Source organism: Tyto alba, unplaced genomic scaffold (genome assembly GCF_018691265.1).
Source record: "Tyto alba isolate M040663 unplaced genomic scaffold, T.alba_DEE_v4.0 Super-Scaffold_11, whole genome shotgun sequence".
Lineage (NCBI taxonomy): Eukaryota > Metazoa > Chordata > Aves > Strigiformes > Tytonidae > Tyto > Tyto alba.
The window spans coordinates 2051380-2079172 of NW_024881273.1; the positions used below are offsets into that span (position 1 = coordinate 2051380).

Genomic DNA, 27793 nt, shown 5'->3' on the forward strand with positions numbered 1-27793 from the left:
TCACAAGCCTCAATCTGTACAAGGTCATTTTTGCAGTTTCTTTTTTTCAGAGCAAACCCTAGATTTTATTATATAAAGCAGTGTTGGCAACACTCAGAATATGCAGTCTTTTTTAGCAAAGCCCTTTGCAGCATGACTATAGTTTCAGTCTTAGAGAAGCTTGCAGATGCTACTGCTTCTACCTTAAGAAGAGAATTAGCTTTATATTGCAAAATATTTAATTAATTTCCTGTTAAAATGAAATGAAACAACAAAATAGTTATACAATTTTACTAGTTTATATTTCAATTCATAAAGTATACACACTGCAACTATGCTACCACAATGTCCACGCATCTAATATTGATGGAGTTACAGGGGTTTTTTTGGTATTAAACAATAGAGATAATGTATGTAGTTAAGGAAAAAAGCTTGGACATAGCATGTTCTATTCCGTAGTTACAGAGTACATTAGCTAGCATTAGTACAGTAAACAAGAAAAAGGTAGAAATACAAAATAAACCAAATATCTTTATATACAAACCAGTGCCTCTTATTGTTACCAGCTTATACTCACACTGCACACAAAATTTATCCACTGATGCAATAGATACTTCAGCATAACACAAACCATTATAAATTAAAAAAAATTACAAGGTGCAAAACTCCATTCTACAGCTTTCTGGTGAGAACTCGAGACAATCCAATGAATAAGAAATCCAAGCACGTTTAGCACCTATTAGTGCAACTGCATCGAGCGTGAAAATGACCTACACAACCTCGGAACATGTTACCAGGGAAGCGAGTTGGATAGCTATAGATGCTCGCAGCTACACTCACGCAGTGATTTTTGCCCCATATATATCTCAGTTTATTGTTTCTTTGTCCCATTCATACCTATGTGCAAAACTAAATCCTGGAAGCTTTCTCAGAGCTTCACAGAAGGCCTGCTACAGCCAGTTAAAAACAAACAAAAACGAAACAAAAAACCTGACAAAACACAACAAAAAGACTCAATTAAATGTCAGACCATCCACATAATTAGTATTTATTAGCAGTCCTGGTGTTGGGGATTTTAACGTTGTTGATATGTGGATCAAACAATATGACACAAGTGAAACGGAAATTTGCCAAGAATTCTGATTATTCTTGTCTAGCACTTAGACAAGTCTTCCAGCCTCAGGTTGTGAATTTGTTTGGCAGCCCATGCCAAAAAAGCCCAGAGTTGCATAGAATTGATTAGTAACAGAAAGAAATGCCAAACACAGAGAGATGGATGCTGCATCTACTAAACCAAAATGGGGTTGCTTGACAGGAATGCTGAAATCATCCCCATTCATAAAACAAAACATGTCACCTCCTATTCTCCATATCCTACCTCTGGGGACTGCTTTCTGGCACTGATGTAGTTCTTGCTAAAGTTGTCCTTTTTTTGTTGTTGTTTCTTTTTTCTTTTTTTTTTTTTTTTTTTTTTCCTTTGTTAGTGACACTTTTCCTTTCAAATAAAATATTAAAAAAGGTTATAACTGTAAAAAAACCTATCATATGTAAACTTAACAATTAGGGTTTGGTAAGTTCTCGTACCTAGTCTGTGAAAAGCCTCCAGCCAGACCGCAGAATGGAGTGTTTCTCTGAAGAGCTTCAATCTAGCTACATCACCTGTTAAATATCAGTAGTATGAAGATCCCACATCTAGCAATAAAATCTTTCTTGTGTTTCCATCCTCCTTATCACTGACCTATTGAAATCCTGACATGCTGTGTTTCTATTTTATTTACATTCTGGTCCTCTCATGTCACAGAATTAAACATCTGGCCAAGGAAGGCAACAAAAGGTGTTGTGTTAAGAAGGTGTGTTTGACAGAACTGCTTTTCAACAAGTCTCTTTTCCTTGGACTCCAGTCACTGTTTTTATAGAGCTTATTGTTCTGTTGAACCATGTTTTCTTTGCAGCTTGTACTTCATTCAATGCCAGACCCAAGTGGTGTTCCAAATCCTGCAAACAGAAGAGGAATTTCATTAATTTGTTATGTATTTACAGCACAAGGTTATAGGAGTTAAAACTGAGAAGGCTCTAGGACATCTACAATCTCTTGGCCACTTCAGAAGTTAAACAAGTCTTACATAAATTAAAAGTAGCACAACAAGCTGATGAAGGGAAAAAAAAAAAAGCTTTGAAAAGCAAAACAAGACTTATGTCATTGCGCTTAGTGAAACATTCAGCTTTCTTCAGTACATCCAAACCTTTTCATTCTTTCCCATCTGAGAAGGAGCTATTCCCACAGGAAGTGGGCATTTTTACCTTTCTGTGAACAAGAAGCAGTGACACACCAGTTTTAGGCTAAAGGAACAATGTTGTCATATTTTACACAAATACCTCAAATACCTGGAGTGCTTTCCAATCGTGTTTTAAGAAACGTGTCTAACATTTATCACATGTTACTTCTTCATTTAACATTGATTGTGAGATAAAAGAAATGCATGATTCAGTACTTGTCAGAGCTTGGATTTCTTCCAAGAAGTTGCAGGAGATCAGTCAGTAAGTACTGTACTGCAGCCAGGCAGATGTCTGGAAGTTGTAGTAGCTGGTAAATACAGTTTATGCAATTTCAATTATTTTGTCTGCATACACTAAGTTTCAGACCCAATGTCTGGTTAAATAACCCATGCAGGAAATAGCAGGTTACAGTTTCAACCAACAGGATCTGTTCCAAGCCCTCTACAACATGCACATTTTTCTAGGAATGCAGGCATACCATATAAACTACAAAATGAACCTCCAAAGCATTACCTGTATTTTACATTCCGCCTCCACAAGCTGCAACTTGGTCTGGGCCAGCTCAAGCTCCATCTCCCTCAGCTGGTTTTTCAGCGTTTCCTTCTCCTCATCCGTGTCCTCATCTGAACCGTCCTTGGCAGAACTAGCAACCTTCACACGGCCTTCTTTATTGAAGAACTCCCGGCAATGCTCACAGTCATCCACTTTTTGCTAAAGTAAATACCTGATTGTGAATGCTTGCATTGAAGTGCTGGTGATATGATCAAAGCCTTTTCCTGCCTCTGCTCTGGAAGAGCAGCACAACACAAGAGGGACCACTAATGACTTGCAAACTCGGGAACTTTTGGGGAAGCACAGCCAAGCAGGAACTCCAGCCACCCCCAGATTTATGGGCTCTGAAAAACACTGCTGTATTTTTGGTAAAACTGCACTGCTACAAGAATGGGCTCTGTACTGCCTACATGTTACTTTATGGTAAAATACAGTCAGAGAAATCTCCTTCAGAAAAGATGACCCCTCAAAAAAAATTAACAACTGTTACTGCCCGGCATCAACGTTAGTATGTAGCCAATACAGCATGGGAGACAGCTGACAGTTATTAACCTCTTCTCCAAGATCTCCCCCTTACAACCTTCTTTCCAAAAATGTAAGCCACTAAGGAACTCTCTTTGAGGCACCATTTTCATAATGAAATAAATGTGTGCTTTCTGTTATGATTTTGCTAAGAGATTTAAACACTGTAGACTGTGGATCTATCTGGTCTCTTACCCGTATTTTCTCAATTTCAGCTTTATTTGCTGTTTGTTGCTTTTCCAGTCGCTCACTCAGCTGGGAACAAATCTGACAAGAAAAATTATGTTACCAGACCATTTATAAATGGAAATTTCCTCCCAAATGAATGCTAAGGCACAAATAAATGCTACAGGAATATTAACATTAACAGTTTGAGGGCACTGTGAAGGCCAGCAAAACTGGGATGCTGCATTAAGTTGTCTCATTGTACATATTCTCGTTCTCTACATATTCTTCTATGCCCACAGCAAAAGGTACAGTTTCAATATAAGTTATTAGCAGTCTGGCCTTGCTAAAGGAGGCAGAAAAGGTCAGGAATAGCACAGCTCTTTTAGTTGCCTTTGGGATAAAAGAACCGGGCAAGACATCCAGAGTAGTAAAAAAACCAGTTCATTCCTCTCGACCTGTGAGATGCAGACCTCAGAACGACTTGAAGGTTACGGGCCACTAAAAAAATATGTGATTTGGCTCCCTCGATACTTTATGATCAGGAACTTGAATTCCAAAGCAGAATCTTTGAAAGAAAAAAGGCATCTTTTTTATTTCTTAAGAGCTGTTACCATTTGACTGAAGAAGGGAAGCTGGGAGAGAACGTTGTTTTGGAATGAGGCGAGCCTTTGCTATGCCAGAGCCCACTTGAAGAACGTTAGGCTGTAACCACGGCTGTGGTGATGGATGACCTACAACTACCTGTATCAGGGGCAAACAGGACTGACCACCAAGCATCACAATCTCAGCAAAAGAAAACGCAAAACCAACCACAAGCTTCCCATTTAAAAGAGTTAAAATGTCTCCTCCAACGCATAGCACAGATTACACTTTTTTCCAGAAATCTCCTAAAATACCTGAGAAAGTCTTGCTATTTGACAGCAAACCACATCATCACTAAGTTACACTTACCTGTTTGTAGTCACCAATAATAGAGCTGTTCTTTTTGATCTCTGACTCTGCTTTATCAAGTTCCCTACGACACATTTCCTTCAGCTGCAGGAGGGGGTAAAAAAAATAAAAAAATAAAAAAATAAGTAAAGGGTTTATATATTTGTACTGTCTGAAAAATAACAGGTGGTATTTCCTCCCTCTCCCTAACCTCAATGCTATACTCTGCACCAGGGAGCAGTGGTCTAGTTCAGGTCCACACAGACAAGGAAAAGCTGGACTTTGGTGGCCATCATTGCTAGAAAAATTGACTAGCTAAGAAAAGAAAGTATTAAAAAAAAGTGCTGACAGCTGAAGTCCTATACTGCCTCTCTGTGCAGCAATCTCTAGCACAGTCTGTCCCTTCATGATTTCAAGTTAAAAATTCACTAGCCTATGAAGCACCTGGCAGGAAAGCAAAGAATTCTGCTTTGCTGACGTCCTTTACACTATAGAATAGGGACAAACATGACTTAGAACATTAAGCCCTTCCCACACTTGTCACTTTTTTTTTTTTTTTTTTTTTTTTTTTATTTCTGTGCTGCACAGAAATGTGAAAATGACAGAAACGCCCCTAACCTGAGCTGACTCTTCTTCCAGGCGCCTCTTTTCTTCTTCTGCATCAATCAGCTTCTGTTTGGTCATTAGCAGTTCCTTATTCAGAGCATCTGCTTTTTCCTCTGCCTGAAACACAAAGAGCGAAGCACCACACTGAAGAGCGACTTTCTTGCTGTGCAGATGCTGCTGGGCAGCCACGGGCACAGGCACCAGTAGGGCACAGCCAAGACTGCAGTCTTTCCATCCTTATTAATAAGGGTCTCTTCATTGTTATTAATAACAGTAAAACATTATTCTGAAAATTGTCTTCCTAAAAATTACCATCTGCAGTGGCAAAGCAGCAACAAATCAAAATTAATGAAGTATACCACTATACTCCATCACTCCAAAACTCCTGCTTGAATTCAGTGAGCAGTTTTAGCAAAACTGGAGGAGGGATTGCTCCAAAGAAATCCAGTAACAGAGAAAAGTTGTTTTCTCATCCAGACTGGAAGTTGACCAATACATTTTGAAGAAAACAAAGGGCACAGAACAGCTCACAATGTGCAAGAGATCAATACTGTAACCAGCTTAGACCTAAGCTCAATTTGCAAACATTCAACCTTGCAGTGAAAACAGAATTAATAAAAAATGCCTCTAGAACATTTAAAAAGAAAACCAGAAATCCTATGACAAGTACCAGTGGATGTGATACTACCTTTATTATGTCACCCAGAAAATACTGCATGAAAAAACTTGGCTGCCAAAGCAAATATAAGAGTCAGACAACCCCTCTCCTTTCCTCCTTAAAAAAAAAAGAGATGTCCCACCAGAAACCATATAAACCTTTCTTTACTGCAGTTTTTTAAGGATAAAGCTGTATTGTTGAAAAATCTCGGGTTCTTTATAAACCACTAAAAACTCTCTCTGCAAAGTTAAGACACCTTTTCCTGTCTTATACACAGCAATGCAGTACTTCCCAATAGGTGTATGAATTCTACATAAAAATAGATCAATAACTCAACTGATATATAAATCTTCAGAAAGCAGCTGTACCAATTCCCTTCAAAGGAAGAAATTCAAAAAGTGAATTTTAGTCCCTTAAAGTCCTGCTGATCCTTTAAAACAGATGGCAAAGGCAAAGAGAACATCTTTTCATTATACATGGTTTTTAAGCTGTTTTAAAGTTAAAGAAAACTGGGATGTGGGAGTCCAACAACAGTAGAAAAATGAAGCCTATTTTCCAGTCTAGTGCAAAGGATATTAAGGAAATTATTGTGTTCCAAATGCTTTGCTTTGATCTTTTAGGTTGCATGATTTCAGACATGCCATGAAGGTATTAGAAAAGGTGTGTTAAACAATGTCCTTTGGTACTTCTCTTTTAGAACATCTGGCTAGTAGAATGAAACTTATCATTTCAGGATCCAATTAGAAATAACCAGGGCCCTGAAGTGCGATCAAACCTACCTATGTCTTCCTGGGGGATAACCCAAATGCTGCCAACAGCATTTACCATCTTTGAAGGCATGACTATTATACATCTGATGAGGTATTTCAAAGATTTTGCTTAATTTTGTTCCCCTCCCAGCTCTCCGTTTAAATGAATCAATGTAAAAGCACAACTGTGTCTGATACAGGCTCAAGCAGCCACAAACAACAGTTAACAGCTGATACGAAAAGCTTCTTCAGTACATTTTTTTGCTAGAGTCCACCCCCTGAGTGCAAATGCTGGGCAGGCTGCATAGCCTTCTGGGCTCTCTTTAATGAAGTGAAAAAGCACAGGTAACAGGAAGCAAACACACCAGTGCGTGGTGAAACCCTGCTTCTAGAACATACTTCTATGATTCACACATTTTAACACTAAAGAGCAGTAGAGGTAATAAACCAAACCTCATTAAGAGCAACATTCACCCATTAGCATCAACATTTACTATGAATATGTTTTCCAGCAGCAAGTTTCCAGGAGGCCATGGGAAACCTTAAATTCTCTGAAGCAGATAAGCTGAAACGTTTTAAAGCCTGTCAACTCCTGCACTGTATGATTTTCAAAAGCAATTTTCCTTTGAGATTTCAGAAATGTACTTATCTTGGTATAGAACAAGAATGGCAAACGTGAGCACTTGAACTCTTCCCCTCATCTCCCCAAGCAGACAGACTAAATGAGTTCTAGCCTATCACGTGCACTACAAACGCCAGTACCTTTGTGTTTCTGCATGTCCTGTAAAAAACAGAAAGCATGTCCTAATAAAAATCTCCCAAGCATGAGTATGTGAAGAAGGGAATAGGACAGCAAGCTTAAAACGAATTAAAAAATCCTTTAACACAAAGCAAACCTGAAGTTTCCTCCTGAGAGCTCTACTGATATGGGAAACAACCCAGGATGAGGAGTTCACACAGGCAGATTTCAACAAGCCAAATGGAAACCACAATAACATTTTCAGAGGTTGCCTAAGGTACCTGAGAATCTGATTTCACTGAGAGACAGACAGACTCAGACTTTCAAGTTTATTAGGCACTTTGCAAAAAGCCTGTCTGCTGTGAAATCTTATTCATAAAAATACCAGTTGAAAGAAAACAGACTACATCATCCATGTTATTATCTCTGTGACGATTCAAAGACTTGACTTAGCTCCTGCTAGACTTTCTTTTAATATACATAGAAAAGACAGCAACTACCCAAGTACAGAACCTCTCCCTCAAATCACTCTGAATGCTTTTCAGAGTAATTATTATTTCAAATCACTGGTCCTGTTTCCCATGGATCTCTGACACAGGCCTATACATCATCAGCCTGCAATAAGGACATGGAGGAAAGAATCCTATTTCACACAGATAAAAAATACTCTTTGTATCTCCTTTCCCATAAGAGGAATAATGAGGAATTAGCCCTAGTACCTTGTCTCCACCAGACAGCATAAAAACATGTCTTACATTGTCTAAATCTTTTCGCAGAGCAATCTTGCTGGTCACTAGTTCATGTGCAAGATCATCATTTTCTTGCTCAAGCCTCATGTTTGCTTCTTGTAGGCGCCGGTTCTCACGCTGTGAGAAACAAAAGAAATCAAGAAAAAGGTCTTCCCAAGTCTTTGTCGATAAAACACAATGCTCACTATGCCTAAGAACAAATGCCTACTTTGTATCTTAAGTCTGCAAAGACAACTCTACCTGAATGAAATTCAATGAGGAATAAACTAGCTAGTCATATCGTAAATATAAAATAAACACAATATTAGCCTTGAGAAGAAACCACATATAAATAACTCTGCTCAGCTATTACTTGTTGAGCTACAGAAATGTTTTTGAAGACTGCAATAGTAGGGGTATCATTCTACCATCAATACCTTGCCAGGAGGTTCTTACAAGTACTGATTTTCTTGGCTCAAAATAGAATTTGCATGCTGGAAACAGGTGAGAGAGGAGGCTCCTGGAAAAAACACTCTATTTTCTCCTTCCTGTTACAATTCCCAGCACACAGACAAATGTTAAAAAAAGTTTACATAAAACTCCTCAGCTTAAAATATATGAATTTATGTATGTGTGTTATTGTTACATATACACATACATAATTTTACATACTGATTCCTATATTACATTTATTTGATAAATGAAGTCTTTATAAAATTATATACTTACCGTCATATACATCTTTGAAATTAGGGAGAGGAATAAAGGCAGGATTATAATCAATGGAAGGCAGAGTTATAATCAGTTAGGCATTTTCTTTCTGTTCATGGCTTGTGGTGCATCAGCATGTTACCCAAGTTCTAGAAATGGGCTTTAGTATATTATTTTGTATAATCCCAAAGATCAATTATCATCTTCCTTTTTTCATCGTGAAGCTGCACTCACAACAAGCCCATCCTGATTAACACTGCCAATATAGAGAGATTGACTTCATGTTGCCAATTCCCCCCTTGTATCCGAATTGGTCACAAAACAAAAACAGCTCAAAGAAAAAGGAGTCAAAGTAGGAACTTCCTGCAGGCACTGTGTGTTAAATCAGACTGGAGTAGGTAAGCATTACCTCAAACCGTTCTATAGGATCCTCCTGCTGAGCTTGCTGCTCTCTCATGGTATGATACTCCTTTTCATATTTCTTCAGCTTCTTCTGGCTAATCTAAATTAAAGCAGCCCATTAGTTCCTGCCCAGAACATCAATAAAAGAACACAGTTCACAAAGGGTTATGGTACAAGCTTTAGGCAACTCCTGCCTTCTACAAAACACAGCTAATACCTTCACTCAGTTTTGAGTATCAAACCCTTAGAGATGGTTAAAAACTCTATTCCACTCAGTATAATGGCATAAGCATCCCTTCCTCTTATTCTTTTGTGGAGCATACAAAAATTTTTTGAAAGGCATCCACAGGAGCATCCTACCTAAGCTTTCCTTCGTGCTATGCAGCTATCTGATGCTTCAAATTCTACAAGGGCTTAGCATAACAGATTGCCCCAAAACCCACAAGATGTGTTTAAGTTTTGAGCTAGCATGATGCTGAGGTTCCTTCAGCTGCCTTTTCAGCTGTAACATTTATCATCGCGTAGAGGTATTTGGTTTACTTTACATGAGACTGCAAATGCTGAAAGGGCAAGTGCAGGCTCAGCTGACATTTCTGCTAGTGTCACTCAAGCTCAGTAGAAAACAGGCCAGTCCCAGGGCTGCCGAGGCACCTCGGCAAGCAGCAACAACCCAGAAGCACGTTCGCTCTGTCCCCTGCTGCTCTGGGATTCGGAGGGCTGGAATCCTGTCCTCAACTCTGAGAGACACACAACAGCAGGCAAGTGACTCCCTCAGGGTCCCGGTTTCCCCTTCTGTCAGAAGGGAGGTGTTGAATTCAATACTTTGTGCCCGGTGTTCAAGTGCTACAGGGACTCAAGAGAACCCGTAACAGATCCTGACCAGCATCTTTTCTGGTGCCACGTGCTGTGACGGGTTACCAACACACACCATGGCAAGACCACTGTGAGCGTTTCACATGCAAGACAGGATGCATCTAAATTCAATCTCTAGCACCAAAAGTTACTGCTGAATCTTTATTATTATTTCAGTAAACCAAATAAATTAAAAAGCTAAGGCGATGTTTTCCTCTTTAGAAAAGCCCTGTCTGGGAAACACGTTAAGCAAATTTTACAAGCATAAGTGACAGACAGAACTGAAAACATGTTTAGTTTCTCTTATCTTCGGTTTTATCACTAACAACCTTACTGGAAATGAACTGTAAAAACTGGTAGCTAGGCTCCCTCTAGTGAGAGCTACACAGAAACCGTACTTCACCGCACTTCAGCTGACACGTTTTTGGAGATGCCAGCCCATTCACCTGGAGTCAGTCCAGCCACATCACAACTGCCCAAGTTATTCTTACTAAGCACTCCAGACAAACACCCAAAGTATTAACCCTTTACTGACAATGAAGCCAGGAACCCGAGATGATTATTTCACTGCTCTGCCCCTGCTTAAAACTGCCCAAATTACCGTGTTTCATACACCACATCTCAAGTTATATAAAGGTAAGATCTTGAAACGTGAGGCACCCTGCCACGTGAGAGGAAGGGAAGGCACACCACTGTATTTGCATCTTCTACTTTTCCAAGTGCATTAAACCAGTTTTGCCTGTAGATACCAATGAGGTGATCTGGAGAAGATCTGCTATCGTCACTGGTTCTGGACATTGGAGCCCTAGAGGGAACTGTACCCTGGGGAAGTCAGCAAGGCCTCTGGGTTTGCATTGTGATAGAAAGCAGAAATGAACACTGAAGTCCCACCACAGTTTTTCAGGGGCACAGGAGGCAGCAGCAACTCTGCTAACATTTGACAGCAGCGTTGAAGAGTGACTTTAAGAAGCCAGTGTTGTCTCAAGCTGATCATTTACTGACCTCCTTTCCAGCAGAATGCTGCTGTAATCACAATGCCTTAGCCAAGCTACTTTTCCCTTCCTATAAATTACTTATTTTGACATCAGGCCCTTTTCTGCTCAAAACCACTTCCAGATACAGAGCTGGAGATTTCTACTGACAGCAAAGTACTTGTATTTTAGGTCAAAGAAAGCAATTATGTGCAGCATTCCCATCAGGGACAATACACATGGATGTGATACAAGAGTGTTCAGCATCTGTGCAGAGCCCAGTAGAGCAGCCTGTACTTTCCCCATAACCTCCCATTTAACCCCCTGAAAACACCCAGCACTCAAGGAAGCAGTGGAGGAGTTTGCCATGTACTGCCCACCAAAGACCATTTGCTTTAACTACAGCACTGGGAACGCAGGGAATTTTGGCAGAGTCGGAAGAGGAACAAATTGTTAATTGGAAACATGAAAGGCAAATACACTCATTACAGAGGATCTTAACCAGACACGCATGCAATGTCTAATCTGTGGGTAATGTTAAATGATTGGAGAGCTCAAATAAGTTTACTTTATTCTTGATTATTCCATAATTTCTATAATAGTTTCATATAAGAGATGCTTGAACTCTGTGTAGACTACTGTTACGGATACTGGTATGACACCAGGAGTACAGATGCCTTGAATGTTAGCATACTAGGCAAGTTTTATACTTATGCATTGATGCTACAAAGAATTCCTCCAAGTGAATTTTAAGGAAAAAGGATACTTTGAACCATATCAGTGTGTATTTGACTATAAATTAATCCGCATGAAACTGTAAAGAAAGAATTACAGCTTGCTTAAAACCCACTAAATAAATTATCAAAGTTCCATTTTAGAACTCAATGATTACACCTATAAAGTGGAATCAATAACTTCCTAACTATAACTTTATTTGGAAATTTCACTTTAAGGGCTTATTCTGAAGTGCCCATATAAAGCTTTAGTTACAACATTTACTGATTAAAAAAAGCAATTGACTTTCAGCTGTGAGGTAATGCAGTATTTGCTATATATAACTAAAGTCTTAATGTCAAAGGCTAGAACTTTCATTTCATATAGCTATATTTAAGTAATAGTGCTTAGTGGGCAATTAAAATATAAAAAAAACAAACAACCACAATCAAGCAAAAAACCCCTCCACTTCAGTAGTTCAAACATACAGCAGAGCTCCCAGAGCTCTCTGAATAAATTCTATTAAGAAAACAGGAATTACTGAGATTAAATCGTTTATGGAGCAGCATCTCTCCAGTCTACAGCACACACCGAACTCTTCTGTTCTGTTCAAAAGAAAGCTCCTAAGGACCAGAGATGACATTTTACTGTGATACGTGGTTTCTGTTATACAAATTAGAAGTCTAATTATCAGTATTTCCTAAACATTGACTGTATGAACAGTTAAATCAATGATTTGTTGAAGTCAAACAGCTGTGACAACTGCATTAAAAGACAGTCTAGGTTAGTTTGGCAGCCTAAAAACACCCTCGCAGAAAGCAGTAGGTACTTACAAAAGATTCATGTTCAGAAACATCTGCACACCAAGCACCGTACAGTACGTCAGAGCTCTACTTCCAACCAGAGTGTGAGCATTTGTTTCCAGTCCCCAAATGAAAAGCCAAGAAGGAAGCCAATACTGTAAACCTCCCACATGGGCTGCTCATGAAAAACAATGCTTTTCTGAATTATTAAAAAATTTCAGCTAACCGTGGCAGCTCTAGGCAACTCAGTCAGCACTGTGTTTAATTTCATATAAAGCAGACCCTCTTCAGACTACAAAAATCATAACAGATTAACCTGTTATCGTCAGCTACCTAGACTACAAGTGAAATAGTCCTGAATGGTAAATTAACTTCAAACACTTTTTAAGAGTGGCACACATCTCCTACCATCAAACAATGATGAATCAAAAACATCACATAGGGAATGCACGAGCCTCAAGGTCATTTCCCCAGCTTGACTTGCAAGAAATTTTAAATGCCAAATCATTATTCCTTCATGTCCCTAGAAGATCTGTAAATCTATCAATGCATTTTTAATGAGCTCCCTATTGCAGTATATAAACATCACATACACCCACAATTAAAAATAGCCATTTTCTGCCTGAAAGATTACATTCTGTTTCTGCATTATTTACTCTGTTTTAAATTAAACCTTCCCACTATCTCTTGATGAAAGACACTACCCTGATTGCAGCTACTACCAGAGAAAGATTTCATCAAACAACTGCAGAGATGTCTGCATTTATTTTGTATTTGTGCCATTAGTCATGTAAGTTTGTTTGGGTTTTTTTGTTGGTTGGTTTATTTTTTTTTTGGTTGGTTTTTTTTTGTTTTGTTTTTTTTTTTTTTTTTTTTTAAGTAGTCTGATTTTTAGTAGCATTGAATATTGCTTTCTGAAAGCCACTCTGGTTTTGAGTTCTCCAGGTGGGCCCATATCACTCTGAGAATCTCGGAGCTTTACTGTGTTTCACTGTAAAGCATCTGCAATGTATCTGCAGTTGGACAAGCAAGTTGTGAAGTTACATATGGAGTCAGAAACTACCCGTTAAAGATACGCTTGCAGATGATATAACCACATCTTTACCTTCATATTACATGCTAATTCCATCAGCTTTTTTGCATTTTCTTCTGAACGATATCTCTTGGGCAGCTGTACACGGAAGAATTTTAAAGCCCCTTCAAAATCAGTCAGTAACAAATCATCCTTGGTAGTCTAGAGAGCAAGAAAAACCAGTAACTGCATAGCAGATTTTGTACAATTACTGAGCTTCCAAAGACAATAAAGCAACAACAATTTTGTAAAGCTCCAAGAACACAACTACTTTTTAACCTTCTGCAAATAGTGCTTGTTTCTATTTTTGCAACCTTCTGTTCCCCTGTCATCCCACCCCCAAAAGCACTGTGCTGGACAGAGCATGCCAGAATACAGCACATGTAATACAGAAAGTTGCTAGCTTTTCAAAAAAAGCATAATATTTTAGTAACAGGCATCTTAATTTTTTAAATAGTGCATGATGATGCATAAACCCCAATGTAACATTGTATACTCACTTTTAATAATCCCAGTGCAACGTTAAAGATAACACTTATTCCCTGGAGGAAAAAAAAAAATGACAAAATGAATTAATTTCTCAGTATTTACAAGCCTGGATATTAATTTATTGGGTGGATTTTGTTGCTTGTCTAGTTTCTGCAAAAAGGAGAACCAGGATACAGGTGTCACCAGGTGCTATATTAAATCAAAGGCCCAGAGAATGACTTTGCAAACAGTTAGTAAAGTATCTTTACTGGATAGTCATTATAGATAGCAAAACAACATTTCAACACAGGCTTTACTATCTATCTCCTTAGTAGTTTAAAAATCTGAAATGATGAAGGCACTGTTGTGTACTCTATTTTTTATTGACTAGTTGGTCAGCTCAAGATAATTTAATTTTCATGTAATAACTTCTGAAAACACTGGATTCAAATGCAGCAATATATATATCAATATATTAAGTTCTGGTATTAAAAATTTGGGATAATTCATGTAATGCAAAAGGAAGTGACTCACTTTAGGACAGACTCCCACATCATCCGTTTTGCCACTACTCACTGAAAGTGTTTTATTTATATTGTTCAATTAAATACAAACAGTTCCTATAGTCAGTAGTAGCATACACCTTCTTGAGAGGTACCTTTGATAACCAAGACACATTGCTCATCTTATTTCAAGATTCTGTCTTTTGTTCTCCCCCTAAATTATTCTTTCACTATTACTTTAAAATGATTAAAAAAACCACTTAAAACTTCATTATGACCACATCTACTGTTTATGAATTGAAAATGTGTTTCTAAACAAATAGAACTGATTTTCTTGATACCATCTGTTGCTTTCTATTACACTGGCACATGGATAAAGCAAGCAGCAGACAGAGAAAGGGCAAAAACATTGACCAGGAGATTTATGAATGCTGACACCCTTCAGTAAAGGAAATGCAGACAAACTGCCACTTCACCCTAACAACTGCAGATCCAATGAGGAATGGATGCGTAATGTTAACCAGCGAGTAAAAAAGGCAAATCATTAAATATTTCAAGGATGCTTCAGTACAAAATGTGATTCGTTGACTTATGTTAATAAGCTCTTACTCAAATTACACTACTTACCAGCATACTACCAAATACACTGTTCTACACGTGAGTACATACAAAATCTCACTGTAAAGAATTTTGCTCTCTAAATATATGCTCTGAAGTATTAAGAGACTCCAAGTTTCCAGAAGAAAGAGCTCCAAGCTTGTTAGATTACCAGCACGAGAGTTAGCTGGGCAATTTTATACACAATGGCTCCATGCAATAATATTCTAGAAAAAAGATAAGTTATCATTGCATATAATATAATTTAACAACAGAGCCATCCACATATTTTTAAATTAACTCTCATCCCATGAGCACTGTACGGAATCTCATATAGATTCAACAGTTATAAAAAATAGGCAATTAAAATCTTTTACATAGATATTGACTCCTAATTTAAATCTTTTAAATGCTGAGAACTCTTTCATTGCAGTAACATAACACTTCTACATAAAAATAATTATCACATGCCTAGCTCTGAAGGAACAGATAGTAACAAGGACATGAATCAAGATAGTGAGAAACTGTCAAAAGCTGCTAGCAGTGTAAGTCTCCAATTATAACACATACCTCACATAAGAGTAAGTCAATAATATGGAAGACCATGTAGAGAGGGAATTTTGCAGTGAACAGGGTAAGGAACCACTGGGAAGCATACATGTGTGCTTCAAGGCTAATGTCCAGGAAGTGGTTATACAGATCAGGAATGTATTCCTAATAATAAAAAAACCCACATAAACACAAAGTTAATTTATACTATTTTGGAACTGTAGCTGAAATCTCAAAGTAACAGAAGTAGGGTAGAGCAACAAGCAGCACAGCAAGGCAGGCTTCTGCATCCCCCCGTGCCTGACCAGGCAGCTGCCTATCAGGCTAAAGGACCTTCTAAGGATGCCGAACGCTCGCCTCGGTGCGGATGCTCCGAAGGACACTGTATCACATGCACAGTGAGTCCAATATCCGAGCTCTCACATTAACAGGAAACCCAGCCAGTGGCTGTGCTGCCCCTGCAAAGCCGCTCCGCGGTGCGGCTCCCGTGAGCTCAGAAGTCCCTGCCCCGCCAGGCCGTACGAGAGCCGCGCCAGCCCGGCAGACCCGACTGCCTTCAAACTTACTGCACACTGCCGGTGGCACCACACTGCTCTGGAGTCCTCCCTCTTCGTAGAAGCACAGAATCACAGCCTGGTTTGGGTTGGAAGGGACCTTAAAGCCCCCCCAGTGCCACCCCCCTGCCCCGGGCAGGGCCCCCTTCCCCCAGCCCAGGGGGCTCCCAGCCCCGTCCAACCTGGCCTTGAACCCTTCCAGGGAGGGGGCAGCCACAGCTGCTCTGGGCACCCTGGGCCAGCGCCTCACCCCCCAAACAGGGAGGAATTTCTGCCTTACATCTAATCTCAATCTGCCCTCTGTCAGATTAAAACCATTACCTCTCGTCCTACCCCCACACCCCCTGATCCAGAGCCCCCCCCCACCTTTCCTGTCCCCCTTTTAAGCCCTGGGAGGCCACTCTCAGGGTCTCCCCGGAGCCTTCTCTTCTCCAGGCTGAACCCCCCCAGCTCTCTCAGCCCGGCCCCCCAGGGGAGCTGCTCCAGCCCCCCCAGCATCTCCGTGGCCTCCTCTGGCCCCGCTCGAGCAGCTCCGGGTCCTTCTGCTGTTGGGGGCCCCCGAGCTGGCCCCAGCACTGCAGGGGGGTCTCCCCAGAGCGGAGCAGAGGGGGACAATCCCCTCCCTGGCCCTGCTGCCCCCCCTGCTCTGGCTGCAGCCCAGGATGCTTCATCCTTCCAAAAAGGTCACAAGCACTGCTCGTGTAAGATAAATTGCTAGTTTGGAATTGCAGACTCTGACCCATTCACTTCACACAAGTTTGAACACCTACCTGCATGAGGCGCTCCAGCTGATAGAACTTGCAGTGCAAATCTTCAAAGTTTTGTTTGAAAAGTTCCCTGAGTCCATAATCAAACATGATTTTGACCAGAACACTGAAAGCTTGCTCCTCAGGCATCTGTGAGAGAGGAAAGTGTATTTATCACAAAGCATTTAAATCTTTCATATTAGTTCCATTTGCCCACTTACCTCCCTTCTCCTCCCTCTTGCAGAAAGGCTAAATTGACACTACTTTAAAAGTCTGACCCTATCCAGTTTAAAAATAAACAAGAATATTAAAACACAAAATGAGTCTAGTGTTGCAAATGGCATTTCATCCTTATTCTGTTGAATAAACCACCTCTCAATCAATCAACTATAAATATATCTTTCAGACATCACGACCAGAGCGGTTTCTTGGTCTTTGTTCCAAATCATGTCAGATTCATACAGATTTTGAACATCCTAACCCTTTGTCACCTATGTCACCTAAGACAGAAGCAGTATTACTAGAGATGTTAAACAGGATCCTTCCCTTATTCTTAACAATATATTTACCTTTTAAAATGATATTATTGCATTTGATGTTTATTTATTAGATGGCATGAATAAGAGAGACCAGTAACTGCTAACAGAAGTTCCACATGTCACAACTCAGCATTGGTTTGGGAAAGTTCAATAACCCTTTCCTGCCAAAAACTGAAGAAACACTTATCAAAACTCATCAGTGTTTAGACTTTTTCCCTCCCAACATCAAAATTCAGTTTTCATATTTCCATAGTAAAGTCTGACTTCAAGTCAGTCATTTGTTCCTGTAAAGGACAGAACATCCATCTCAAGTATTTTGTTATTAATCTGCAGATGGAGTTTGTTAAAACTGAAAACTTTGCTGAGACATTCCAAACTGGTAGTAAAGGACTCATAGAAACTTAATTTCCTTTTCTGCAATGTTTCTTTTTAATATTTATTTTCCCTAGCAGCCACACTCCAAAGGCTGACTTCAAAAGAGAATAAAATAAAAAGAAACTTATTTGAAATTTAGTCTTTTTAAATGCATACATTATTCCCAGAAGCAACAGCTATTGCTAAAGAGAACTCCAGAATAACACATGGTTCACTTTGACAGTGAGTCTCTTTAATGCAATGGATATTAAAAACAGTGGACATATGACAATGAAACAGCTGAAAGCACGTATGTTTCAGTACAAGTATTCAGTTCTCCTACCAAAAAGTATCACCCTTGATCTGATTCAGTGTAGTAATAAAGAATTATTTGCTCACCAAGTAATTATTTCAGATTACAGTTACAAAGAACTAAAAGGTTTTTATCATTAATCGTTTGGCTTTTGAATGGAGTTTACCATCTCTTCTATATCCTCCACTTTACAACATTATAGAAAATCCTCCACTGAAGACCAGACTTCCTCTTCCACTGAAAACTGTGTAGAAGTCTTCATACTTCGTTCTCTATGGTAGCAACAGTCACTAAAAAGCAGCTGGGGAAAAGAAATCTCAAAACACTACTGGGCTTAGGAACTCTGCTCTCCGTTTCAACTACCCATGCTTGCAATAGAAACACTGATAAAAAGCAGACGTTCCTTTAAAAAAGGACGGTCTATAAATAATTTGTACAGATTTCTACTCCTCTCATGTTTCCCAAGCATTAGTGAATCTAAAACTTTTGCTTCTGATATAGAGTAAGCAGAAACCTCTCTAGCTTTTGAACACACAAGTAATTAAAGGATATTACTCTGATGAGATCACTTCTACCAACAATTACGTTTAAAAAAAGCATTAACTCGGTATCTTTAAAAAAAAATGAAATATTATTGTATCCTTCACTAACCTCTCAAACCAAGAAGCACAAAGGCCTACAATAGCCCATGTAGGCAGCACAGTGTTCAAAGCACTGGGACCTAATAAACTGACATCCCATCAATGTCATAAATACACTTCTGTGTATACAAGACATACGGCAATTACCATCCATATTTCTGACTGATTCCAACAGAAATGTCTTCTATAAAGCTTAAATCTGACCTTGAAACCCTTTAACAGAAACATTTACAGTGTTGTCTTATACACAAATTCCATGCCTACTAGTCATCATGAGTACAAGCCTGTAGAATTTTGAATGGAAAAGGTCCTGGAACAGAAACACAGTGAAATGAACGCTGACTGCAGACAAGGGCTGTTACAAATACCACAGTAAGCCTTAAACAATGTACTCAGTCTAAAATCACATTATTATTGACCACCATAAGTGGATATGTGGGCTGCAACCCTACTAGTTTAGCAGTTACCAACATTTGCTCTAGGCAAGGGAAGCAATATTTACTCTTAAGCTTAAAACAAATGGGGAACAAAATCCACCACTTACATGTAGAAGCAGCACAGCAGCAAGAAATGACTGGCCTTGACAGTAGCCAATCTCTTCATCATAGACAGAGTAGGCCTAAAAAAAGAATCAAGACTTTACAGTGTATCTGTCTCAAGCTACAAACACAAGGGAAACAAAACACTGCATTGAAGATAGCTCCATGAAATTTTCACAAGGTGCATCAGTTGTCTTTCTAATGAAGGGATAACCTGTATGAAAATCAAAATGTGATATATAGTGCCAGTGGCTCATTACAGTGATGCACCAAGACCGCTGCAGCCTATTAAACCACTTATCTAAGTGCTTTTGCCTCTGAACTGGTCCTACAGGGACATCAGAAAGAGGGAGAAACACTAGGAACACAAAACAGAGTGCTGGAAGCTTAAAACATCCCAGTTGAGATATCTGAATACAACAGGCTGCTCACTTTTGCTAATTTCTTCCTTTAAACAAGCAACTTCAATGCATGTTTATGGCTTTATAACATTTATGGAAGGTACATAGTTGTCTCCAGTTTTAAAGACAACAGTACTTGACAACTGTTTATGGCATACATTACACATAAAGGAGATACCCAACATCAGAACATTTCTTTTCCATGAGGCAACATCAGCATGACTCCCCGCACGTGTCCCTAACTTTGCAAGCATGTCTTGACGATACTGACAATTAGGGCACATGCTGCAGCCAAAGGTGAGCTGCTCTTGATCGGTACAGAATTAGCCCTCATCTCCATCATAGCATGTAATTTGCCCAGCTTGATCCAGGCTGACATGTCTGGAATCATGTGAAGTCTCTGTACCAAGCACCTTCGTGTTCAGGAATCCAGAAGAGCTTATTCCTTTAGGTCTATCCAAACGGCACAACCACCAGCTAAACATCTACAGTGAACAGCCAGACTGAGTCTAGTGCCAGAGCCTGTCTCCATGACACAGTCAGCAGTAGTGCACACACGGTCTTCTCAGGTAACAGTTACATCTGCTAACGATGTTAAACACAAGTAACCAAAACCGGTCAAGAAGAATTTGAAGTATACCTTGCATATTTTGTACAGGGAGTCCTGGCCATCTCCCCCTGTATCTTTAAAATAATCATGAGCAGGGAACGTTCGATTGATGTCTCGGGTGATAGCACTGTCTTGCGGAGACTCCTATTAGAGAAAAACAAAAACAAAACCAAAACAAAAAAACACATCAGAAGAATATAAACTACAATATGCTAGGACTAAGAGTTAGGAGACTGGCATTGTGTTCTGTACACTGTTCTAAATTGAACAAAACACAGTCTACTCAACCAGAACAGGCTGCCTGCAGGCTGGCAGCTCCAGATCGCAATCTTGATAGATTTGGTTACCTAAGCACATCTGGGAATGGTCAGTGAGTGGCAGAAAAAGCACACACACAAAAGTGTTCCAGGGCATTGCAATGCAGATAGCAGCCTTCCCTTGGAGACTTCTGAACACAAATACTGCCCAGTCACACTTTTTATCTCACGACTGAGGAGAGTAGCAGTCAATTGTAAGCAGCTGCTGTCCAAATTCCTGTGCCTTAGGTTCAGCTAGAGAAACCACTCTTCATCCCCTCCACAGAATGAGACAATAGAAAAGTAGAAAACTGAGTATGAGCTCAAGAAAGACAGTATCATACAGTAAAACATTATATAATGCAGGGACAGTTGCCTGTACGAGCTGAGCATTTCAGCATGAGGAAGACAGAACTTTGTTCTTTACACTGCTCTGATGCAGTCAGTTACAGATGCCTTAGACAGCTGGAAAGCTGAACAATAACAAATAGCATACAATTAAGAAAACCAGTAAACGTGAACAAGAGACTGAAAAGACCAACTGGAAGAAACACCAAGAAGAGTCTGCATCAAGGATGAGTCCTACACAAGACAGTGAAAACTCCTGGTAGAGATTAAAGGAATTTGACAAAGCACAATAATTACAGTAAACGGGATTCTTAGGACCTTTTCTTCCTGACTTTTAACTGAGTGATTTAAACACCAAACGATCTCCATTAAATTAGTCGGCAATACTGGCCTCAAATAGCCCACCCTATTAGGAATTGTCAGTCTTGCTGAGGATGCCTTAGAAGATAACTTAGTCTGGAGATGGATCCAGAAAAGAAGTTTCCAGAATACGGAAGGAAGAGGTTTGTGTCAGGCCTATCAAGAGAAACGATAAGCGTTTGTGAACAGTGTCCAGCTTAACCTCATCTGCCCTCTACAACAGATGCACAGGCCAAATGGGAAACAGGCAGGTGCCATTCCCACACGGAGGTCTCCTCGGGTCTCTGTCGTCATTAGACATGTGACTGAGAGGTTTTGATCCATCTCATTCAGTTTGGTTTGAAACTATTTCTAGTGAAGTCATTTAAGCCAGAGCTCACAGCACTGTAAGGAAAAGCATCCTTTGAAAACAGAGAAATCTACCCCTCTCATTAGCAAAGGAAGTAATTTGCTTATTCAAGAGGCCAATGGAAACAGCTCACACACATCACACATCCTCCTTCAATACAGAAAACAACAATAAGAAATACATTTTAAAAGCACACACCAAACAGTGATACAAATGAAAAAAATACTAACTGGGCACACAGAAAATAACTGTCAAAAGATTTGATGCAGCTCCCAAAACCTTTACTTCACAAGGAACGTTTATGCAAATTGGAAGATCAAGCGGCTTATTCCATGTGGATGGAAATGGGTTGTTGAAAGAGGCTGTAAAGTCTCCATCATCACAGGGGTTCAAGACTCAGCTCAACATGACTGTGAGCAACCTGATCTGGTAAGACCTGCTCTGAGCAGAGGGCTGGACGGGGTGACTTCCTGAAGTCCCCTCCAACCAAAGTTGTTCTGTGATTAGCATATAACAGAAATCATTCGTCCAAGCCCTCTTTAAAACATTTAATTTACCCAGCATGCAATAGGCGATTTTAATGTGTCTTTTGAATCTGAAATTGTGCTCACCATATTGAATTAAAAAATCTGCAGTGACCTCTACAATTCCAGAACTACTTCTATAATTTTATGCCATGTTTCATGATTGCCGATTAGTCAGGTTTCAGATTTTGTATGGACGCGTTTCACCATAATGTCTCGCACCGTTTGAGGCAGTCATGACCCAGCTGTTATCTACTGATCACTGTAACCACTGCTAGCACCCAGACTGACAAAACAAAACAGAAACAAAAGCCCTCTATTTGTCTGTAGGTATTTCTTTTTGCCTGCAACTGGTCCCTCTTTCCAGTATTTCAGAGATGATCTTCCTGGGCAGCTGATGAGAGCAAGAGCTCCTTGGTAGTGGGAATCATCTGAAAAGATGCCACAATAACCATTAAGCCACCACTGCTAGTGCAAGGGCCAGGTGGCTTCCCTGGCAATGACTGAACACACAGATAAAAACCAGTCTTCTTCACATGTGAGATTACCATGTAACAATGTCCAGGCTAACACTGCAAACATACAAGATGCTCTGTGAAAGCAAAATAGAAGAGAATTTTTTTTTTTATTATTTAAAAAAAAGTTTTACTGTATTTCAAGTAACCCATCTTTCTGTCAGACAAACAAAAGAAAAAGGTTAGAGGTAAAATAGCTAGCAAAAGAGTACACAATGTAATCAGAGTGAAGATCATTAAATATAGATTTTAGCAGATCTTATTCTTCACAAAATGATTTTGCAAACAAGAACAAAATTACCAGAGTGTGCTTGATTTTCTCTTCTGATTTTAATCCAATGTTAATGCTCCTCTCTGTGGCTTAACACAGACATTTCATTAGGAAAGCATTACACTGCTATTAGAATCAAGTTACTGGATTGTTTTGGAAATTATATCAAAAATACCATTCAGCATTTCAATTTGATAATAATTAACATGCCAAGGAGGTCTGTTTCATGATAAGGAAATCAGAAACAAACAAAATCCAATGCTAAATAAATGTCATGTAAATATAAGCCTTTTAAATCAACAAAGACAAGTACAATAGCGGCTGGCTGTTACCTTCAGCTAGTTTAGTAAGTAGAGAAAGACAATGCTCAGAAACGATTCTGAAAACTTGAAAGCATGTGGATACAGCCTTAGTGATAACTTTCAGTTTCTTAACAGTTTGCAAGACTGAATTACGGTCAAGTACTCTGCTTTGCAGGAGCACAGGTACTGTTCACTGCTAACAGCAATCTGTGGTACCAAGCAAGCGGGTTTCCTGAGTGTTACCTGTGTGGCAAAACATTCTTCAATCTACTTGCTCTTTATGCACTTACTTAATAGCAGAGACCAAAGCATCTGGTTAGAAACTCTTAGGATAGGCTTCTCAAACAAATCATTCATTATGGCTAAAGAGAACTAATTAGTGGTCTCCCTCTGGCTTTGCGTGACTTGTTCAGCACTTGACTCCTATGTTTCAGTACAATTCTTCAAGCAGTCTGTAACACTAGTTCCTGCAGCTGAGGCATAGCTTGGGGAGAGAAAAATTAACGGAAATGATAAGGTTTAAAAAATGTTTTTCAAACCATGGCTTTGAAATCTCCCCATTAGTACAAACTGCTGCAATCCAAGCATTGTATAACCTTTTCTTTACTCCTATTTTTATACCTTGCTGTGAGAATTGGCTCAATGGGCAATTTCTCATGCTTTCAGGGGACTGGGAACTGAAGGAAACCCTTTTGAACCCACACCCTTCACAAACTGGGATTGAAAAATATAAAGCTAAGAATGACAGGAAGAAAAAGAAAGTAATAACAGAATGGAAAACAGCCATGAGAACTGAGGCAAGTGTTGTAAAGATTAGAATTCTCACAACAGTCCACTGCTCTGAAAGAAAGCAGGAAAACATAGATGCTCATACCCTTCTTCCTTCTCTTTTATGCACTTTCAAAATATTAGGGGAGTTATACTGAAACCTTCCTCTCCAGTTGATTTAAAAAAAGACTATGTGAGTAATTATGGAAACCAGGACACAGCCCAGCAGATAAAAGCTCATCTATTGCATCAGCTGTATATGAAAGCATATTGGTTCCCACCTCCTAAACTGAACACACTTAAAAGACATTTTCCTTGTATTTTCATGATTTTCCAGGGACAATCCCAGGATCTGCAAACCATATCAGGCAGTCACAACATCAATCAACATCTTCAGACTGAGACTGTGTTACTTGAGAAGCTTTTTCTGTTGCTTAAGCCACAATTAGAAGACACGGACGAACTGGAGTTCCTAGTGCCTCTTCATGGGGCTGATCTACTTGCAGTTTTCAGCAGGTCAGGTTTATTCCTCCTAATCCCCTACATAAACCCAAGAGGATGAAGAACCAGCAGCAAAGAATTGCTGAAGGGACAAGGGAAAACCAAATAAGATCTCTCCAGAGAAGCAGAGGAAGTTGCCTGCTAGGAATGGCTTGCCACCCAAGGATCAACTCCTGTCGCACCAGGCTACCAGGGAAATCTGATGGGGGCACAAAAACATAAAGCCTTTACCTAGACATGGGTTGACTTCAAAAACAACGCAGAAGCGGAAAAATGGTGAGGTCCAAACTGTAGATTCCCCTTGCACCCATCCCCGGAATGATTCAAAATATTTAAGTTTGCTCACTGGGGCAAGTTATCCAACACATCCACCACAAAACCCAAACTCTGCTTGATTCTCCCTCTTGCCACAACAGAATCAACTTTCATAGCGCAATTATTTCTTAGGAAGGTCCCACCGACTTGGCAAGGATTTTGTCACACAGTCAGAGATTACTGTGAGAAGGGTCGAGGGACTCAATTGATCAGTGGCATTTTACCTGCTTCGCCCAGGGTCGGATCAGCACGAGGCGTGTTGCTGCGAGGCCTCTCTGTGCCAGGCACAGACAAGCCACCCGAGAGAGCACCAAGCCAGAGGACAGCTCTCAGCAGTTGCAACAAGCAGAAAAAGCCAACTCTGCAACTTCCCTCGGCAGCAACGAGGGTAATATTACATGATGGGGACAATTTATTTCGAGCAGATCTGTACATTTTCAACGCATCTGAAAGCATTAAAGAGTCTTTCAATAGCTATTTTCAGTGTTAGTAGGATACTGTCACCAGGTCTATTCTGCAGGTTGATGGCATTTCCCAAGATTACTTTTAATAAGCAATATTTACACTCACTTTTACACAGAATGCATTTCCTCCATTTGTCTTGGAGCAAACCCCTGTGAGAAGGTTTCGGTAAGAAGAATTACACCTGTTACTGAGACCTTAAGGAAATATCGCAAAACCCGCTTTCAAAGCAGTGTACTTGTTAACTTCTCACAAGAAATGCTGCTGACAGAATGTGTTACCTGGAGTTAGCACTTACCGAGAACACTCACAAATAAATAGTATCTGTGGAAAAACCTGAATAATTTAGACAAATTCGGAATGGTTAGACAGCTGCAGTTTGATACAATAGTGAATTGATACAGCATACTTTCAGTCCAAATATGGCAATATAGTGCAACTCTAAAAATAAAAGTGAATCCCTTGTGATATCAAGCCCTTTTGCTGTGTTCGCTTCCTTTTAGGGCTCAAGTTTCCCACAGGAAAATCATACAGAGGAGTTTGCCTACAGTGCCCTACATCATGTATGGATAAAGCATAAACACAGAATGCATGCTGGAAGGTTTTCCTGCTCTTGGCAATTACGTACAAGCCAGACTATTTAGAGCAATCAAGATAAGGGGAAAAAAACCCCACCCACTCCCAAACAAGCACACCTTTATCAGCACAGTTACATAAAAGTCATCCGAGACAAGACGTGAAAACATGTGACGTATCATTTATTTCTTAAATGTATTTATGATCCATTCAGACCTTTCAAATAAAGTGTACAAGTGCATTTCAGAATAAAAAACTACACTCTTCACACAGCTCTGTAGAACACTACATTTCATCAAGAAACTTTAAGCAAAAACTTCCTATTAAACCACCCATGCATCCTTTGGCTACAATAATATCACTGATCAACAAGTACTGCTATTCAATTCTGAGTTTCCCTTTAAAGAGAAGGAGCATCCTAAAATATGCTACCCCTTCCAGAGACCTCTCTTTAAAGAGAGAATATTAAATAAATTAGCTAGGCTTTTAGGCAAAACAGTAAGGCTACTTAGTACTGTTGATGCACGATCCATATATTTGGAGAACAGGCAATCCTAGGCTATGTGAAATGCGTCAACAGCCCTTGAAATTTTTAGTATCAAGATTACATCAATCCAGAACAAATGGCAGACAAAAATGTAACCAGTGGAACAATCACTGAAAACTGTGCAGTTTCTCTAAGGATGGGAAGTGCTGATAAGATTCAGAAAAGTGTTTATAAAATTCTCTAAGAACCACATTGACATTCTTAAAATTACATATTGTACAAAGCCCTAAACTGTGTGACTGTAGAGTTACTGCCACGTTAAATTACTTGTTTTAAAATACATGTATACACATACACACATACATATGTAAAATACTTATATAAATATGTATTTTAAAACAAGCAATTTAACGTGGCAGTAACTGTACAGCCACACAGTACACATATATATACGTATGTACATCTACATCAAAAAGGAAACAAGCCAAGAGATGTATGACACAGCTGGGGTACAGATCATCTCAAAGGGAGTAATACATTTCTTTGAGTTTTAATAGCTCATAGCAAAGTTACCTCTTGGAAATAATTATGCAAAGATTTAGAATCAGATATTTACATGCTTCTGATTTATCTAGTTCCATTTAATATTTAAAAATATGCAAGTATTACTTTAAATCAGTAACTTATCATTTTTTTGGCTCAACTGTAGTTTTTCTTATTATTAGTCTTAGTTGAAAAATCAGCTACAGAAATGCCTATTAAAACGATGGGGTAGAAGTACCCCTCTCCCCTGTATTTTAACAACAATTCTGAGTTGGCACAAAATACGTAATTCTGGAGCCACAGCGATAACTCTTCCTCAGCTGCCTTGCATACCAAAACACCCATCACCACCACCTCCCCCTTCCCTTGCCGAGTATAAACCAGAGCAAACCCAGGCAGGGACGAGGAACATCGAGGAGCCCAGGCTGACACCCCAGCCCTCCCCACTGTGTCAGAATTAAACACAGCATTAGAGCGTTAAGGGTCAGATTGGCTCTAATTCACCTGTCCGCTTCCCTAATCAGCTTTGGTGGATTTTTTTCCACAGTTCTTCATAGCAGGGGTTTCACACTCACACTGCTTTCTCATCTTTTAATACAAAACAATTTCTAGCATTAAAAGGTGCACAAAGTTCTTACAAACACACACATACACATTCTTACCTGCGATTCTGTCTATTCTTGGCCTTTTCACTGGCACTCAGGGAAACGCTACCAGCCATAACACTACTCGTGTAAGGAGCTGGGCTGTCTCCCAAACAAAACTCCTTGTAGCGACCCTCTGACAAATCTCAGATCTCCACAGAACACACTGAAATAATCTCACCAGCGGCTTCTGCTGTCCCAGTTACCGTGAAGGCGCAAGGAGCAGGTAGGACACAAGGAAAAGTGAGCATCCTTGAAAGTAAGATCGCTCCACTGTACTTCGTT

The 27793-nt window shown here is 39.6% G+C and overlaps 1 protein-coding gene across 3 annotated transcripts in view; it reads right to left on the reverse strand.

Moving 5' to 3' along the window:
* Window positions 1–256: 256 nt before the first annotated feature.
* Window positions 257–27793, reverse strand: part of RABGAP1 (RAB GTPase activating protein 1) — a 75688-nt gene continuing 48151 nt past the window's right edge. For all 3 annotated transcript variants that reach the window (XM_042786437.1, XM_042786438.1, XM_032982207.2), the window contains 13 exons: window positions 20278–20391; window positions 19242–19316; window positions 16875–17000; window positions 15572–15715; window positions 13934–13975; window positions 13467–13595; window positions 9029–9121; window positions 7936–8046; window positions 5047–5151; window positions 4450–4533; window positions 3526–3597; window positions 2770–2967; window positions 257–1974 (listed from right to left, as the gene is read on the reverse strand). In XM_042786437.1, the coding sequence (XP_042642371.1) occupies window positions 1852–1974; window positions 2770–2967; window positions 3526–3597; window positions 4450–4533; window positions 5047–5151; window positions 7936–8046; window positions 9029–9121; window positions 13467–13595; window positions 13934–13975; window positions 15572–15715; window positions 16875–17000; window positions 19242–19316; window positions 20278–20391 (1416 nt within the window). In that variant the 3' untranslated portion in view covers window positions 257–1851. The remainder of the gene's footprint in view (window positions 1975–2769; window positions 2968–3525; window positions 3598–4449; window positions 4534–5046; window positions 5152–7935; window positions 8047–9028; window positions 9122–13466; window positions 13596–13933; window positions 13976–15571; window positions 15716–16874; window positions 17001–19241; window positions 19317–20277; window positions 20392–27793) is intronic.